At 42.1% G+C, this 18,155-nt stretch overlaps 1 protein-coding gene across 3 annotated transcripts in view; it reads right to left on the reverse strand.

The window, feature by feature from the left end:
- The window catches only part of ANOS1 (anosmin 1), a 179,994-nt gene that overhangs the window by 66,261 nt on the left and 95,578 nt on the right, over positions 1–18,155 (reverse strand). For all 3 annotated transcript variants that reach the window (XM_027050598.2, XM_027050597.2, XM_053202044.1), the window contains one exon: positions 4,472–4,534. In XM_027050598.2, coding sequence (XP_026906399.2) covers positions 4,472–4,534 — 63 coding nt within the window. The remainder of the gene's footprint in view (positions 1–4,471; positions 4,535–18,155) is intronic.

Here is an 18,155-nt window from a genome sequence, read left to right on the forward strand (position 1 = left end):
AAAGAATCCTTAATAATTTAGACTCCTACAATTGTAAGAAAAGAAACATTTAAATGTGAAGAAATGTGCATTTCATGATCAGGAAGAAAAATGGTTTAAAAATTATTTTTTAAAGTTTGAAAAATAATAAGATAGAGGTAATAATTAATAAACTAAAACAATGTAGCAGGACCTTTCTATGTATCTGTCATGACCCAACATGCTCCAAAAAATGACACAGGAAAAATTGTCCCATGTGATCCATAGAAGCAATCCTAAAAGATGCTTGCTCTAACACATTTAACCTCTTCATTTAAAGAAAAGCATTTTTAACTCTGACAGAAGCCCAAAAAGTAGCAAAAAGTAGAATTGTATAGAAAATCAAATGAGAAGTTCAAGAGATCAGTATGTGAAGAAGCCACAAACCAATTCTAGATGTATTAACATGCCTCCAAAAGTCTCTTCCGTGTAGGAAAATTTATTTTAGGACTAAAATACCAAGAACAATCATGCTTTGTTTAGAAACGGGTGCTGGTGACACAGATTAGGAAGTAACAACATTCTGAATAGTTGGGCGGGTTTTGTGATATAGTTAGGACCGCTGCTCTTTTTTCTTGAGGCAGGAGTTTGAAACCTTTTTCTGTCAAGGGCCACACAGGAAATAGTCCCAGCTTCATGGACCACTCAGCTCTCCTGCCGTAACACGGGAGCTGCCCCAGACAGTCTACACACAACCCGGTGTGGCCACGCTCCTATAATACTTTCCTTATAAAAATGGGAGGCAGCCCAGTTTTGCTCCAGGGACCATGGTTTGCAAACCTGTGCCTTAGAAGACAAATAAAGCTGAGATTGTCTTACAAATAAACACATTGGGTCAAACATATCTAACAGTTTGGCTCTTCCACCTGTAGAAGAATCTAGAGTCCTTCTGGGTCTCAACGTTTAGGAAAGTTTAAGGTCATGAAAATAGGGAGCCTGTATGCACTCTTAGTAAGTCGCTGATAACCGAGAGGAAGGCAGCATTGTGTCAGGTGTGCCTCAGTGAGTGAATAAGTAGTGAGTGAGTAGTGAGGTCTGCCTCAGTGAGCGAGTGAGTAGCCTCCAAAATGCCACAACAGGGGTCAGTCCATCAGGATTCAGTCTACCTCAACATAACAGTCAGCCATACTGCAAAAGAGAAAGGAAACATATACGGAGCTGTACAAGTGACCAACGGAACTGAAATCGAACAGCGAGGCTCGAGTTATTTGGCTGTCAGGATGAGGCGCGCCCACAGAGGGCTCACATTAACCGGTCCCTACCTTTCCCGCCTCTTGAGTTTCAATTAACGTCTCCTGCCAGACTAGGAATCACCATTTGTACAGGAGTCCCATTTTAACAAACTGCATTTGGTTCAGAAGGCCTCATGATTGCTTCAGAGGGAACAGTTATCACAGAAGTGTGCTGTCCCATTAAAAGTTTCCAGGGACAGAGGTTTCAGATGACCTTCAGTTCTATCTTCCTTCTCGGATATTGGAAGTAACAGTGTCAACCCAGAGTCACGGAGAGTAGGGGGTAATGTGTTTATGAAGCAAACAGCGTGCTACATCTTGTTCCCCAAGATCCTACAACAGCATATTTTAACTCCTGTGGATGTATGGTTTATGCGAAGCACAAAATACAAAATATAAGTAGGTGTGTGTGTTAGGGAACATACAAGACACTGCCTCAGCTCATCACCTTTGTTTTACTCCTGATGACTCTGCTCTGCTCTACGCTTCAAGGGGCCTGAACCATTTCAGTGTATTTGCTTCTTGGAATAGATACACCTTAGAGTGAGCCCCACAGAGTCACAACCTCTCCTGATGTCTGCATGTGTGTGTGTGTGTGTGTTTGGGGGTGAAGGGCTGCTGACTCGCTTCTAACCAGTAGAATACAGAAAAGTGGAATGGATGTCACTCCTGAGAATATGCTGTGTTATATGAGACTTGGTTTCAGCAGACTGGAGATCAGGCTTCTCCTGCTGGAGAAGAGCCACGTTGTGACCTGCCTGGGGCGGGGGGGGCACACGTGAGGGACCTGTAGGCTACTTACAAGTGCTAAGAGTGGACCCCGGCCAATAGCCATTGAGAAAACGGGACCTCAGTCCTCTAACCATAAGGAAATGGATTCTGCCAACAAGTGTAATAAGCCTGTTAGCAGAGTGTTAGCAGAAGCGGTCGAGCCCCCACACAAGAATGGAATGCGGCGAACACCGTGGTTACAGCCTTTGTGGGGCCCGGAGGTAAAGAATGCATTTGAGTCGTGTCCAAACTCCTGACCCACAGAAACTGTGAGATAATATATGGGTGTTGTTTTAAGCCACTAAGCTTGGGGGTAATTTGTTAGGTACCAGTAGATAACTAATAAGAGATACATTAAATTGAATGCCAGGTCAGCATATGTTTTCCGGAGAAGTCTGGCCTGAATCCCTGAAGAAGCCAAAATGTTTTGGGAAAACGGATGGGTAATATGTCAGCTCCCTTGATGGAGGACAGAAACCATGATTTACGCTACTCTGGAGCATCCCCACCATCCAGAAAAGGGCTGGCAACAAAGACATATGAAGCTTCTTCTTCCATCCGATGTGACACTACATCATTAGCTTCTCTGTGAGTGTCCTTACAGAGCAATTGGCTAAAAAAACTTTGCGTATCTGCCAATTGTATGTATTATTCAGGCATTTTCATGTTTGCGATTACAAAATGCTTCCAAAGACTTAGTTGACAGCAATCCTCGGGTCTGAAGTGCTTCTGGCAACACAGACGTCAGTCCGTAAGAGTTTGCAAACCGCCAATATTCCAAGCAGTCACAAAATGTTGAGTACGACTTTTGGAGCAAAACCAAAGCGAGATTAGGAAGACCTCATATTGATCATGTTCATAATTGAGAAACTTCCATTCCGCTTTTCCCAAACAACGCCGAACGCTCTCCTGGGAGAACCCAATTACACCACCACCCTTCATAGTTGTCCGAGGCGTGCCCAGCCCCAGCTGCACCTGGACACAGGGAAAAGTGTCAGACTTGGTCTTTCTACCTAGAGTTGGGGAGCCATCCGACTTGATGAGCCCCAGCCTCCCAGTGCTTCCGCACATGACTCTCATGGACTTGCTATGTGCCTTCTCTTATCTCCACGTTTACCGGGAAGGCCAAGGATATCAGGGGACTGTGGAGATACTTTATCCCCCATAAAATTGATGGAGCTCTTATTAGCCCAACTCCACATTCATATTCTCAGAAGAGAATCTGCACGCCATCCAAGGGGACACACAGGCAATGGGACCATACGAACACCTCACGCGGGGGAAGGCTGGACCCCTAGTTGTCTCTGGAGGAGCTCAGAAGAGCTCCCTATCAGCCTCCAGTTCCGTTCAGAGAAGCCCGGTAACATCATGTCACTCTGATGCTATGGGGCGTGTCTTGTGGCTGGCTCCCCACAGCTCCCTACAGAGCTTCTTGGATTGCCACAGTAGACTCCCCAACCACTGCTCTGCACAGGCCTTGTGGACTTCCCCCATTCTCCTTTCTTCAAGAGGCCACCATGCACTCAGCCCGACTCCCCCTCCTCCTGGCTATGTCTGAGCACATCCTAGGCTGGGTCAGACCCCAGACCCCTGGTTTGCTCTGGAGGAGACAGCCCAGTAGAGCAGCTGTCCCCTCTGGAGCATGACTGATGAGTTTAGACAGGAACTTTCCAGGACAATAACACCCTTCATGACCTACCTGAGAACACAGGGCAAGTAAGATACCTCCCGTACAGTTAAAAGTAGCTGAGCCTTCTGCCCAGGATAGGGGGTGAACAATGACGTGGAAATGTTGAGCACCACACTACATATAAAATGGGTGTCTTCTCCCACCAGCAGGTAAACTTCAACATCATGCTGACAGTTACTTGCAGAATAGCCCATGAGGGCAGCCTTAGTTTATACCTTTAAGAAGGTTCTAGTCTCCTGGGGCGCCTGGGGGGCTCAGTCAGTTAAGCGTCCGACTTCAGCTCAGGTCAAGATCTTACAGTTCATGGGTTAGAGCCCCGCATTGGGCTCCGTGTTGACAATTCAAAGCCTGGAGCCTGCTTCGGATGTTGTGCCTCCCTCTCTCTCTGCCCCTCTCCTGCTTCCATTCTGTCTCTGTCTCTCTCAAAAATAAACATTTGAAAAAAAATTCTTTTAAAAAGGTTCTAGTCTCGAAGTATATGTAGTAAAAGTTATTCTTGTGTGTCTGATTAACCAATAATGGAAGCAGGGGGTCGCTAGGTTTTAAGAAATCTCAATAATGTTTTTCTTTTTTACGTGAACATACACACACACACACACACACACACACACACGCACACGGAAACACACACACACATCGCCGAAGTAAACTGATCTCCCCGACCTGCAGAAGAACGCGGGTGCCCTTCCATACCAGTGATCCCCGCGGAGATTTACACCGCGTGCTACAGTTCCCCTGATGGACACGGGCGCAGTCTTACCTCGCAGAGGCTGTGGCACTGCTCCTTCTGTAGGTCCCAGGTGTCCTTGCACGGCTCCAGACACTGGGAGAGAGCAACAAGAAGAGTCAATAAACAAACGGACAGGAACAAGGCCAAAGGAAGAAACCCCGTGCGCCTCACTTTTCCATGTCTGCTCGTTTGCTTTGTTTAGCAAAGCCAGCTCCTCAGTGGATCGCATCAACGTTGTATGAGCAGGGCCATCCCTACAGAACAGGAACCAACACAACCGGAGAAAAGTTGCCCCGTATGCAGGTGCCATGTAGGGAAGGTAGTGGTGCCCACCACCAGGCAGAACACTATTTAGATGACAAGTATTTGTATTCAGTAAGAAAGGTTCTCTAGGGGCTCCTGCCTGGCTTGGGTCAGTGGGGCGCACAGCTCTTGATCTCGGGGCTGTGAGTCTGAGTCCCACGTTGGATGGAGACATCCCTTAAAAATGAAGTCTTTAAAAAAAAGGACAGAAGAAATGTTTTCTACAGGTTGTTGTCACAGATGAATTTTGTTTTTTCATAAACTCTACCATGGACTTGTTTTCAACTGGCAACATGGGCCTGTTTTCTCTATTTCTTTTTTAAAATTTTTTTTTAATGTTTATTTATTTTTGAGACAGCGAGAGACAGAGCATGAACAGGGGAAGGGCAGAGAGAGAGGGAGACACAGAATCCGAAACAGGCTCCAGGCTCTGAGCAGTCAGCACAGAGCCCGACGCGGGGCTCGAACTCATGGACTGGGAGATCATGACCTGAGCCGAAGTCGGATGCTTAACCCACCGAGCGACCCAGGCGCCCCTTTTTCTCTATTTCTATATATTCTCCCGCAGGTGACTGGGTGAAGTTTCAGTGTGTTAAATATATGTAATAGGTACTTGTTAACTAATGCCTTCAGCTCAATGGGTCTACCAGTATGAACACGTATCCAATTACTCTGCCAAAATGCATTGAACACACTGTAACATAAAGACTTATGAAATAAATATAAAGAATATATAAATTCAACCTAAAAATATTAAAAAACCATTCAGAATACAGAATAAAGCCTGAATATATATATAAAATCTGTCACCATATATATATTTAAACACATCAGAGGTGATGACTAGGCTCCACTGTTCAATAACAGCCATCATAATAAATACTAATAATAATAATGTACAGCATGTATAATAGTATATATTATATATGAAATGTATACATATTTATATAAGTAACAATAAAGATTATGGGATAAAATATATATACATGTATAATATAGTTTACTACTATATATAACACTAGTATAATATATAAGTTATAGTACTATATATATTACATGTATACTACATACATACCTTATATATACTATACCATGGATCTATGTATCTATATGCACACACACACATTTATGTATACTGCAGCACTATATATACACTACATATACCACATAAAATACAGTACTATAAATAATATATAATACTATATACACTCTATATAACATATAGTAATACATAAGAGATAACACCCAGTCCTCATGGTTGAAATTAAAATGTTACATTAATACAGTGGAGATTTGATTCTCAACTTTATGTTTTAAAGCAAGTTTTAATTAGTAAAAATTAACAGCCTAGGTGGCTTAGTTAGCTGAGTGTCTGACTCTTGATTTCGGCTCAGGTCACGATCTCAGGGGCTAGAGATTAAGCCCTGCAGTGGGCTCTGTGCTGGGCATTGCACCTGCTTGGGATTCTCTGTCTCTCCCTGTCCCTCTGCCCTTCCACTGGCTCACACGTTCACATGTGTTCTCTAACTGTCAAAAAAATTAACAGTTATGTAGCTAAATGTCAGTCATCTAAATACCCAGGCACCCATAAGGTCCTTATTATTTTATCTATGATCGTTATTTCATTACTGACAAAGTTTTCAATTAAGGTCAAAATTCTCAGTTAAATTCCAGATATGCATACTCTAGAACTCAGGATACATACTGAAAGTGTTTTTTCACTGTCCTTGGTAGTCACCTCCCCCTCTGTTTTTAAAATAAAGATCTAGTTTGGCGGCACCTGGGTGGTTCAGTCCGATAAGCGTCCGCCTCTTGATTTAGGCGCAGGTCATGATCTCAGGGTTCATGAGTTTGAGCCCCACATCGAGCTCGGTGCTGACCACACACAGCCTCCACAGATCCTCTGTCCCCATCTCTCCCTGCCCCTCACCCACTTGCTCTGTCACTCTCTATCAAAAATACTTATAAATAAATAAATAATAAATAAATAAATAAATAAATAAATAAATAAATAAATAAAGTTAGACCATAAGACTCTATGGTGACACTTAATTTTCAGGTATCCATTGTCTTTTTCTTTTATATATACATATGAAAACAAAGTGCTGTCCATGTGTCAACTATCAGTCTGTCATGATAAAAGTGCTCAAACTGTCATCACTGGCTGATAACATGAACTTCATCTTGTAGTTTATCAGAAATGCAAATTCACAGCCTCTGCCCCTAGGCTTAGAGTCAGAATCTCTTGGATGGGGACCCAGAAATCCCTTGTAACAAATTCTCCCGGGAAATTCTGAAGTTTACTAAACTTTAAAAAGAACTGCCTTATTGTGGTACACCTTTCTCAAGAGATACCTGTATCAAATCAGCACATTGTGGGGCGCCTGGGTGGCTCAGTTGGTTGAGCGTCCGACTTTGGCCCAGGTCATGATCTCGCGGTCCGTGAGTTCGAGCCCCGCATTGGGCTCTGTGCTGACAGCTCAGAGGCTGGAGCCTGCTTCCGATTCTGTGTCTCCCTCTCTCTCAGCCCTCCCCTGCTCACGCTCTGTGTCTCTCTGTCACTCAATAATAAACAAACGTTAAAAAAGTTTAAAAAAATCAGCACATTGTACAACTTAAACTTCTACAACACTGTGAATCAAATCTCAATAAAGCTAGGGGAGCAAAAAGAACGGGTACAGGATTCGATGGAAAAAAAGAGTTCACAATGTCTCTTGTTTTGTTTTTTAAGAAAAACCTATTTCTTGTAAGAATATTTTATATTCTTTAGTGTTGCATAGGAACAATTCATTTTTCAGTTATCTCAATCTTAATTTTTTTTTTACTTTATTTTTTTTAACGTTTATTTATTATAAAGAGACAGAGAGACACAGAGCGTGAACAGGGGAGGGGTAGAGAGAGGGGGAGACACAGAATCTGAAGCAGGCTCCAGGCTCTGAGCTGTCAGCACAGAGCCCAACGCGGGGCTCGAACTCACAGACCGCGAGATCGTGACCTGGGCCGAAGTTGGTCGTTTAAGCAACTGAGCCACCCAGGCGCCCCTAATTTTTTATTTACTTTAGAGAGACAGACCCTGCAAGCATGGGGGGTGGGGCAGAGAGAGAGGGAGACAGAGACAATCCCAAGCAGGCTCCACACACAGAGTCTGACATGAGGCTCCATCCCACGGCCCTGGGATCATGACCTGAACCGAAATCAAGAGTCGGACACTCAACGGACTGCGCCCCACAAACGCCCGTATTTTATTTTTTAAAACTTGAGCTCTTTCAGGATACTTCTCTAAGGCCTGTACGAATTTGTCCCCAGTTCACTGGTGTTCACCCCTCCCAAGCATATTAAAGCAAATCACAGGTTTTGCCAATATAACAGTTCTAAAAGAACACCGGTTTCTAACAGCAATGAAATTGTTTAAAAACTTGTCTACACAACATATTTTACGAGTTCCTTAAAGAGTCAGTCTTGTTTCCTGAAGGTAAGTCCACTTCCTTATCCTCAGAGCTCTCTGTATGTTTTTAGGCATTGATTCCTAGCCACAAAGTTTAGTAGTCATTTACTAAGTATATCTAGACCTAATTCCTTCTCAAGACCATTTGGGGATAATAAATGGCACTCTTGAGGATACCTTGAGATTTTGTTCAGTTGAAGACATGCCATGCCCCGTCATGTTTGAGGACCACTGCATGAGGTCTAGGGATTTTTCAGAAAGACAAGTTCAGCTATACTTACAAATGAAGTCTTTGTCACTTCATTCAGGAAACGTAGAACATCCGTTCCACGTAAAACTGCTCGATGCAATGTGGCTAACAATGTCTCAAAATTATGTCATTCTAGCTTTGGATCATTACCAAACATGTAAATTGTGAAAACACAATACTACATACGTGCTTAGCTGCATTGTCACAACTACAGACATCAGTGCATTAAAAAGTTTCAATCCTTGGGGCGTCTGGGTGGCTCAGGGGGTTGAGTGTCCGACTTCGGCTCAAGTCATGATCTCACAGTTCATGGGTTCAAGCCCCGCGTCGGGCTCTGTGCTGACAGCTGGGAGCCTGGGGTCTGTTTCAGATTCTGTGTCTCCCTCCCTCTCTCTGCCCCCTCCCCCCACTCATACTCTCACTCTCAAAAATAAACAAACATTAAAAAAAAGTGTTTTTAAGTTTCAATCCTTTGAGACCTCCGCAATTCCACATAATCCAATTCCTGACAGACTGTGGAACAAATACCTTATACGAAAGAAATATCATTTCCAAACACAGGCCTACTTGTGAAATGCTAATGGAAGCAATACATAACGCACTTGTCTTCTTGTTAATCTGAAATATATCTGCCAAGTGCAGCATCAGTATGTGCAATTCATTTAAAGTTCTATTTTAATTGCAGGCTTTGCCTTATTTCCAATAACCAGTAGTCATCAGTGTCTAAAGATATATCACGAAATGTTATTAATGCCAACCAACATTTTCTTTTAATAATCCTCTGTGAAAACTATCTGACAAGAAAAGCCTGGATATAGAAATCAGAGTAAATCTTTGCAGGATAGATCTGCCAAAGCTCTATTTCTTTAGAGTGCTCTTAGCCAGGTAGAATGATTGCAATAAAAGCCAGAGAGGGTGAGAACAAAAGCCCAACCATTTCTCGCACACTTCAAATAAGAAAAAACATCCTGTTTCTCCAGATTAAAAAAAAAAAAAAGGTTTGTCAAAGAAGGCAGACTGAAATCTCATTTCCATGAGAAAAAGGTTACTACAAGCAGACGATTGCTTTGGAATTTACTACATATCACAACTATAAGTGCCCTGATCAAATGACAAAGAAACAACAAAAACAACAAGTTACTCTATTAGCAAGTGTTTTAAGCTTTCACACTTTAGGATGATCAACTCCATGAAATTATGCCTTCCCACGTTACTGCTTCCCGCAAAGAAAGAAAAACTTCAAAATTCAGAGAAAATTTTTAAAAAATCAGCTGACAGAGCTAATCATATAGATCATCACCTGGAATTTTTATTTTTCACTTCATCGAGAAAGACACAGTTACAATATCACTTCCTTAGGTGATAATTCTGTATTACATTTATATTTTGACATACAGTAATACAAAACCTGTACATACGATCTTCTACTAAAATGTAAGCACTGAGCACTGAAACCTTGGGACATTTACTACAAGATTCTTCATGTACAGTACCAGCTCAATAAACATCTGTTAAGCAAACTTATTGATGAGTTAAAATGTTTTTATAAGCAGTTCCTGGAGCTGGGACACTCAAAGATGCCCAGGGACCAAGCAGATAATGAGTGAGAGTGAAGGAGGAATAAGTTACGATTAATGGGAGTACCAAAAAGAATCGTAAAGTCGAGAGCTCGCCCAATGACTAGGACACAGTGCTGTTCACTGCCTTCTAGCTCTCGGCCAGAGCTGCCCAGCATGCGAAACTTCAGAGATGCCAGGATACTTACTCTATGTAAACCTTTACGACTTCTAAATGTATTGCACAGCGCTGTGTAGGTAATTTTATTGCTATTTACTTACAGCATAAAATATTAGATACATTATTTTAATTGCTCTAAGTAAGTGGTTTTGAAATGGGAGTAATTTTGTCCTTCCAGGGAACGTTTAGTGATATACGTAGATAGTTTTGTTTGTAACAAGTGAGGACAAGTAACAATTGCTTCCAGCAAGCAGAGGCCAGGGATGCTGCTTAAACATCATACAACACACAGGATAGTACCCACCTCACCACCCCCCACAAAGTGATAAAAAAAAAAATTAGCTCCAAATTCAATAGTGCTGAGGTTGAGAAATTTCTTAAAAAAAAAAAAAAAAAGCAACGGAAATGCAGTGGATTCGTCGTAACAACAGTTGATCCTGAGAAACAAGTGGCCCAGGATAGAGGAGGAAAGGTTAACTCAGAACTGTCACCTCTAATTATGCCACAATTCTACATGTTTTGGTCACATCCATCCTTCTAAGACATGGTTTTGATAATGTGAGTTCTCTGACAAAATTAGACAGTAATTATCCAATTAAGCCCCAAATATATAGATTTACATACAGAACATCTGGTCAACCAGCAAATCCTGCTAACCAGCTTCTAGAGCCTCCTATGACTTGCTTTGCCATGAAGCTGGTCTCTTTTCTGTTCCTGAAAAGCAAGACCCCTCAACTTCCACTGAGTTACTATATTTCTTCCTTAAAGAGAGTCTATTCTGTCCTTGTCCACTCTGCCAACAGCTCTTTCAAACCACCTGCTTTTGACCACTGCTACATACACAGCACACATAGATTCCCCGTCTGGAACTCAAGCATTCCCCAAGACCTCTCACATTTTATTTTTCAGTTTTTCATGGAGGCTATGAGTTGTACTAAAGTCACACTATCTCCAATTGACTATAAACTCTTGAGGAGAGCTATGTCTGCTGGCCGTGTACAAGCCTCATTCACAAGGCATGTGGGACCGAGCGCACAAACACCAGAACAGATTCTCAGGAACATCCCGTGCACCACAGAAATGCAGCCAGCGCAGAACGGGAGCCCAGAAAGCCTGGGTGTGAGCCCCATCTCTGCCATGTGTCTAACCTACAGCTGTGGGAAAATCACATATTCGGTCTCCACACGCTAACTCCACCAGGAGAGTACAGTTGCTCCTATTGTCCGAAATTTTACTGAATGTCCAAGAGCGCCAGAACCCTTTACGGATTTATAAAGCACTTCTGAAATTATTTGTTTAGTGGCACCTCATCACAACAGATCTGTGGAGGTACATACAATGAGGTACTATTATTCGTAGATTTTACAGAGAGGAAACTGCAGTTTAGAGAGGTTGAGTAAAGAAAGGAAGTGACTGTGATGGAAACTTCCAGAACTGGAAGCCGGACCCCTGCTCTGGCACACTCAAAGGAATGTTACTTCCATTACAGAACACTGTGCTGTTCACGCCACCTGCTACAAATGCTTCACAGGATGATGTATGTGAAAGGGATTTGGAAACTGAAAAGTACTTCACAAATCTGTAAGATTACGGAATTACTATGATCTCGGAAAGGATTCAGCTCCAAAATGCCCTAGGTGTTACAAATTCCAAGGTACTTATGAAATCATAACCAATAAGACTCAGTATTTCATACCACAGACGAAGGGACCCAGCTCCCACGAGCCAAAGTAGTAACAGAGAGGGAAATTACTGCTACTGCTTTGGTGAACCTCCATCTGGACAGGTTAGCACAAATTTCCATACCTTACATTTAACCAAACACTTCCATAAAAAGAAATTATATTAACTTATATACATTACCAGCAAAGGAAGTTATATTACCTAACTAGCAATTACAATAAATTCTTAAGCACAAAAGGTTGGTATAAAATTCAAATTTTCACACATGTCCAATAATCAAGGAACAGAACCCATAATTACATTACATTAAATAAATAGAACCCATGGTTAAAACAAAGCAGCCAGCATTCTGTACAATCCAACCCGGTCAAATTAACATCTGCTAAATCAACAAACAAGGATTAGTGTTTCCTATATGCAATGTATTCATCTAGTCTCCAAGATGAAGGAAAATGTGTCAGCCATTCTGCCCTAAAGCAGTATATAATTTGCATGGAAGAAAAGCATGTAAATAAGTCTAAAGCAATGAAGCATAAAATAACCAAGAGAAGAATGTGCCAGAAGACAGTAAAGAAGTGATATGTATTTCCATATGGGAAAATTGGAGAGAATTTCATAGAATTGAGGACTCATGAATTAACTTAGAAGGAAGAGCAGGACTTGAGCGATTTTAGCAGATCTGGGGCATGGATGATAGATGTGGGGGGATATGGTGCCGGAGAGCTAACAGAGGAGAAGGCATGGCAAAACACAAGGCTAGCAGCATGGCCCTTGGAATTCAGTGAGAAGCCACTTACTCTCCTAGAACAGACAGGTGCATGCCTCACTTTGTGTTTAATACAACTTGAGTATTGGTACAATACAACGACTTATAAAATATATATATTTGGTCCTTCAGATGACCAAAACATATTTGCCAGATATATTTAATCTTCGTCCACAGTTCCTGCAAATGCTTCAAAGCCATAAAGGTGAATGGGTGTCTTGTTATTAATGAAGGTGACTTTAGGAACCCCCACCCCCACCACCACACCAAAGGGCAGGGGCTGATTGACAGGAGGACCAATCACTTGATCAGAAGGTTGGAAGTTTCAGTCCCGCCTTCTGACTTCTGGGGAGGGGAGAGGGGCTGGAGACTGAATCAGCTAACACTTAGTTGATCATGGCTATGTAATGGAGCCTTCATAAAAGCAAAATAGGACTGGGGCACCTGGCTGGCTCAGTTGGAAGAATACACGAATCTGGATGTTAGGGTCCTAAGTCCAAGCCATGTTTGGTGTCGAGATTACTTAAAATGAATATATAAGTAAATAAACTTAAAACACACACACACACACACACACACACACACACACACACACACACAAGAGGTCTGGTTTGTTTGTTTTTTTTTTAATCTTTTCCAGATACCTTTCACGTTTGGGCAAGCAGAACACTTCCATGTGCCACAGAGCTCGGCCCCAAGCTCCATAAAAACAGAAGCTGCTTTGTTGGGGACCCTGTCCTATGTATCTCTTCACCTGCCTGTTGATTCATATCCTGTATCTTTTTGTTTGCTTGTTTTATTTATTTACTTTGAGAGAGAGAGAGCATGTGCATGGGAGGGGCAGAATGAGAGAGAGAGAGAGAGAGAGAGAGAGAGAGAGAGAGAAGATCCTAAATTGGCTTCATGCTGTCAGCACAGAGCCTAACTCAGGGCTCTATCTCCCAAACCACGAGATCATGACCTGAGCTGAGATCAAGGGTCTGACACTTAACCGAATGAGCCACTCAGGTGCCCCCCACCCCCGTATCATGTATTTAATAAACTGGTTAATGTAAGTGCTTCCCTGAGTTCTGTGAGCTGCTCTAGGAAATCAGTCAGCCCCTAAGAGGGAGTCATGAGCATCTCCAATCTATCGCCAGTCTGGATTTGGCATTGGCCAATGAAGCTGGAGGCAAGCTGGGCAGTCTCATAGGATCTGTGGGATCTGATGCCTCCCTGTCATGTCCGAATTGAGTTGAATCAATTCTCAGACATGCTGCTGGTGTCTGGGAATTGCTTGGTGCTGGGGCGGGGGGGGGGGGGGGAGAGGGGGGACAACCCCTCACATTGGAATTGGGTCCAGGAGCCCTGAAAGAGCTGAAATAGGAGTTGGATTACAGAAGTGAGGTCTTGCAGCAAATGAAAGCAGAGCAGTTTTTGCAACGTCTTCCAAAGCTTCTGTCCACCATTTATAGCATTGATATGGCATATGGATGGCACAGAACACTGGATACAAGGAAAAGGGGCGTGAACCCATGAAAGGTGATGTAGGGCTGCTCCAGACACAGTTACAGGTTTGCCTTGAGACAGGCATGAGGGAGACATGAGAACAGGAAAACACCCCAACACTTCTAACCTCCATCTGAAAGGAAGCCATGGTGTCCATCAGATGGAGGGTGTGGGAGAAACAAACGTAGGGCAGGTGTTTAACAATTGAGGGGTTCACGTGAGGAGTTCAAGGTGTCCAGTGGATGTACAGAAAGGAATGCCCAACAAGCTACTGGAATTGTGGACATGGAGTTTTGGAGAAAGGTTGAAGAAACGAGGGGCATTTATAAGTTTCTCTGCTTTTCCTCTTACACCATTCATTCATTCGTTCATTCCTTTCATAAATATTTCCAGAATTCATCTACCACAGTGTCACACTAGGTGATAGGTCTGCTAAATCTATGAACTACACACACAGGAAAAACTTCCTCCAAGTTCTCTAAGTCTACCAAAGGAAAGGGAAAGGGAAAGGGAAAGGGAAAGGGAAAGGGAAAGGGAAAGGGAAAGGGAAAGGGAAAGGGAAAGAGAAAGAGAAAGAGAAAGAGAAAGAGAAAGAAAGAGAAAGTGGAAGGAAGGAAAGGAAAGGAAAGGAAAGGAAAGGAAAGGAAAGGAAAGGAAAGGAAAGGAAGAAAAGAGGGAAGATGTGTTTGTTTATAAGCAAACGTCCATGCTACACGTGAAAATGGAAATACAGAAAATACGAAGATTAGAGTGTCAAGACTTTGGGGAGTTGGGATATTCAAGAGCTACAATGGCCACACTGAATACTTCAGCAAAAATGTTTTTCTCTCCCCTTTTTCTGTTTGTGAACAGGAGACTGGAACTCAGGGAGATATAAATGTCGGAACATGTTGGTGAAGAGAAGGAAGGGATGGCGGAAGATGGAGGAGAAACAGGAAATAATCAATTGACCAAGGTCAGAGAATGTTTCAGGGGCTACAATATGGAAACATAGAATTCTAGAGAGGCAAGGAATCTCTGCTGGTCATCTATCCCAACCCTACATCCTCCAGATTCAGAAACTAAAATATCTTTGTAGAGACCATGGCTGGTCAGCAGGATTTCGGTCCACAGGTCTATGATCGGACACGGGTCCTTCAGTTCCAACGTTCGGCTTAGAGAATGTAAGAATTTGGATGTAGGGGTACAAGACAGTGTTCAAGGGGTACAAGAATAGCCGTTCCAGTGAGAGTTTTCTAATACAGTGAGAAAGTGATCAGATGAAGGTGTCCTCCATAAGTGCAATTCTGCTGGTTGAGCTTCAGAGGTCTCAGAGGCAAGAGCACAGAAGTGGATCATTCCTGCCAGGTCTGCGGACAAGAGACAGACCATGGATCCTCAGAGTCAGATTAATCTGGAGGAGAACTCTTCATCTACCACATGCTACATGTTTTCTCCCCATTAGAGTTTTATTTTAACCTCTCTGAACCATACGTTTGCGACACAGAAAAGAGTACAAACATTTTTGCCAAAGAAGATCATGTTGAAATAAATTTTCTAAAGACAATCTTTTAAAATACCTACACAAAATAGGTGCTCGGTGAATCTGGTTCTGTTCCATATCTAAAGGACCAATGAAAAGAATTTTAGTTCTTTCCTGTTTCCCTGATACCTACCTTTTTTCTTTTAATTGCAGAAGAAAATACAATTTCTTTTCATTCCTGTCTCTCAAGCATGTTCCAATAATTGTTTTAAAAGTGCCATTTTTTTCTTTTTTTTGCCAAAATTCCAGCAGCTATGTTTGGGTGGGGTGGTATTATTCTTGTGTGTGGCCAGAAGGTGGGATCAAAAGGAAAAATCTGAGACTAGGGCACTGTGCATTTTGTAGCACATATGATATGCTTTCATACACACACACACACACACACACACACACACACACACACACAATTTCCGTTGGATAATAGGGAAGCAAGTAATAGTTTATATTTAATTTTTGTCTGCATTGTTGCCTGGAGAGAAGGAGCATGTTTTGCGTTCCACATACAAATACACACAAAAATCCAACTTTTCATTTCAGACAGGTATAGATTCATAGCATATAATAATGCTATCAAGAGAAGTTTCCAAAGACCATTTCTGTTTTCTCAATTAATGGCAGCAGTTTCTCTGGAAAACTGTAGATCTGGTTTTTAGATGAAGTGGGGGTTTTTTTTTCAATATGTTTCCTAAAATATGTGCACCCGACTGCCTTTAGAAGTATTCATGGACTCCCTCCAGCTCTAAATTGGTATAGAAATTGTTACAATCCTGTGTGTCGAAAAGCGCACTGGGTCTTGCCCAAATAATGACATCTTTTGGCAGACATCCTATGGAAGTACAGTTGAACCATCATCAGAGCCTAAACCACAGAGGATTAGCATGCCAACCCAGCACAACAACGTTACGCCTTAGACATCTCATGTCGCAAATCAACTTTCTTTGAAACGATCAAAGGATAATTCCTCTCCCACCATGTCTATCTACAAATCTGGGCTCCCTTTTATCACAACTATCTCTCACAATAAAGGGAACTCTGACATCAGAAGCTTTTTAGATTTCAGTGAAGGTGTTGAGAAACAAACAGAAGACAATGGAAGTGGGAAAATGACATTAATCAAGGTAGAACCATTGTCTGCTCGTAGCTCTTTCTCACCTAAACTATGTCATTATGCATATCATTAACTCTCTGGAGGCAGACAGGTCACCGAATCCTGTGTCACTGAAGACCACACATGCTTTCTTATCGTCCAGATATTCTGCCTGTTCTTCTGCTACGGAATTTTACCACAGCACTGGAGTTTCAAATACTATTCGCATGGCTATTTCTCACATCAAAAAGATACTCATTACAAAGAGAAAGTCACAACTTTACAGTGGAAAACACAAGCACAGACTGCCTTCATGAAGTGACAAAGGTAACGTCTCCAGGAATGGGAGAGGCACAGCATCACCACAGGAAATATCAATCAAATCCACCATGAGGCTCCTTCTATGAAGCAACAAACCTCTAGTCTTAAAAAAAAAAAACAAAACAAACAAAAACAAAACAAAACAAAAAACACTAACATCATGAAAGACCAAGAAAGAGGAATGCTTCCAAACTAAAGGGGACTAAAGATCTGTAACAAGCAAATGCAAAACATAATGGGGGGCCAGATCCTGAATCAGACAAAACAATGCTATGAAGGACATTACTGGCACCACAGGAACATCTAAATGCAGACTATACATGGAATAGCATTACATTCAGGTTAATTTCCCTGAATTTGATAATTCCATAGTAAGACATGCGTGCTGAAGCACTGAGGAGTAAAAGAGTCATGATGTCTGCAACGCATTCTTAAATGGTTGAAAAAAAAGTAACAATTATGAGGGCATACATACATATAATTTTTTTATGTATACATAGAGACTAAGTGATGAGGCAAATATACCACACACACAAAAAGTTAACAACTGGCAAAGCTAGATTGGCGTCAGCAACTAAAACCAGGGCCCAAGGGTATCTGGGTGGCTCAGTAGGTTAAGCGTCTAACTCTTGATTTCGGCTTAGGTCACGCTCTCACAGTTTGTGGGTTCAAGCCCTGCATCGGACTCTGCACTGACAGTACGAATCCTGCTTGGAATTCTCTCTCTCTCTCTTTCTCTCTCTCTTCTCTCTCTGCCCCTGCCCTGGTCACACTCTCTCTCTCAAATATAAATAAACATTAAAAAGAAAAAAAAGAGACAGGGATGGAATCTGGCACACCATCTGTTTTGGTAAAGAAAATTTACTGGAACACAGCCATGCCCATTCACCCACATGCTATCTGTGGCTGCTTCTGTGCTACAATAGTTGACTAGCTGCGACAGAGACCGTATGTCCAAAAAGCCAAAAAAATTTACTCGTCTATCATAGAAAGTTTGCTGTACCCTGATTTAGATAAAAGGTATGTGGAAATCCTTTGTACTATTCTCATAATTTTTCTCAGTTTTTAATAATCAAGCTAAACACTGGAAGTACGTAAAGTATCTTAAAATG

Source organism: Acinonyx jubatus, chromosome X (assembly GCF_027475565.1).
Source record: "Acinonyx jubatus isolate Ajub_Pintada_27869175 chromosome X, VMU_Ajub_asm_v1.0, whole genome shotgun sequence".
Classification (NCBI taxonomy): Eukaryota; Metazoa; Chordata; class Mammalia; order Carnivora; family Felidae; genus Acinonyx; species Acinonyx jubatus.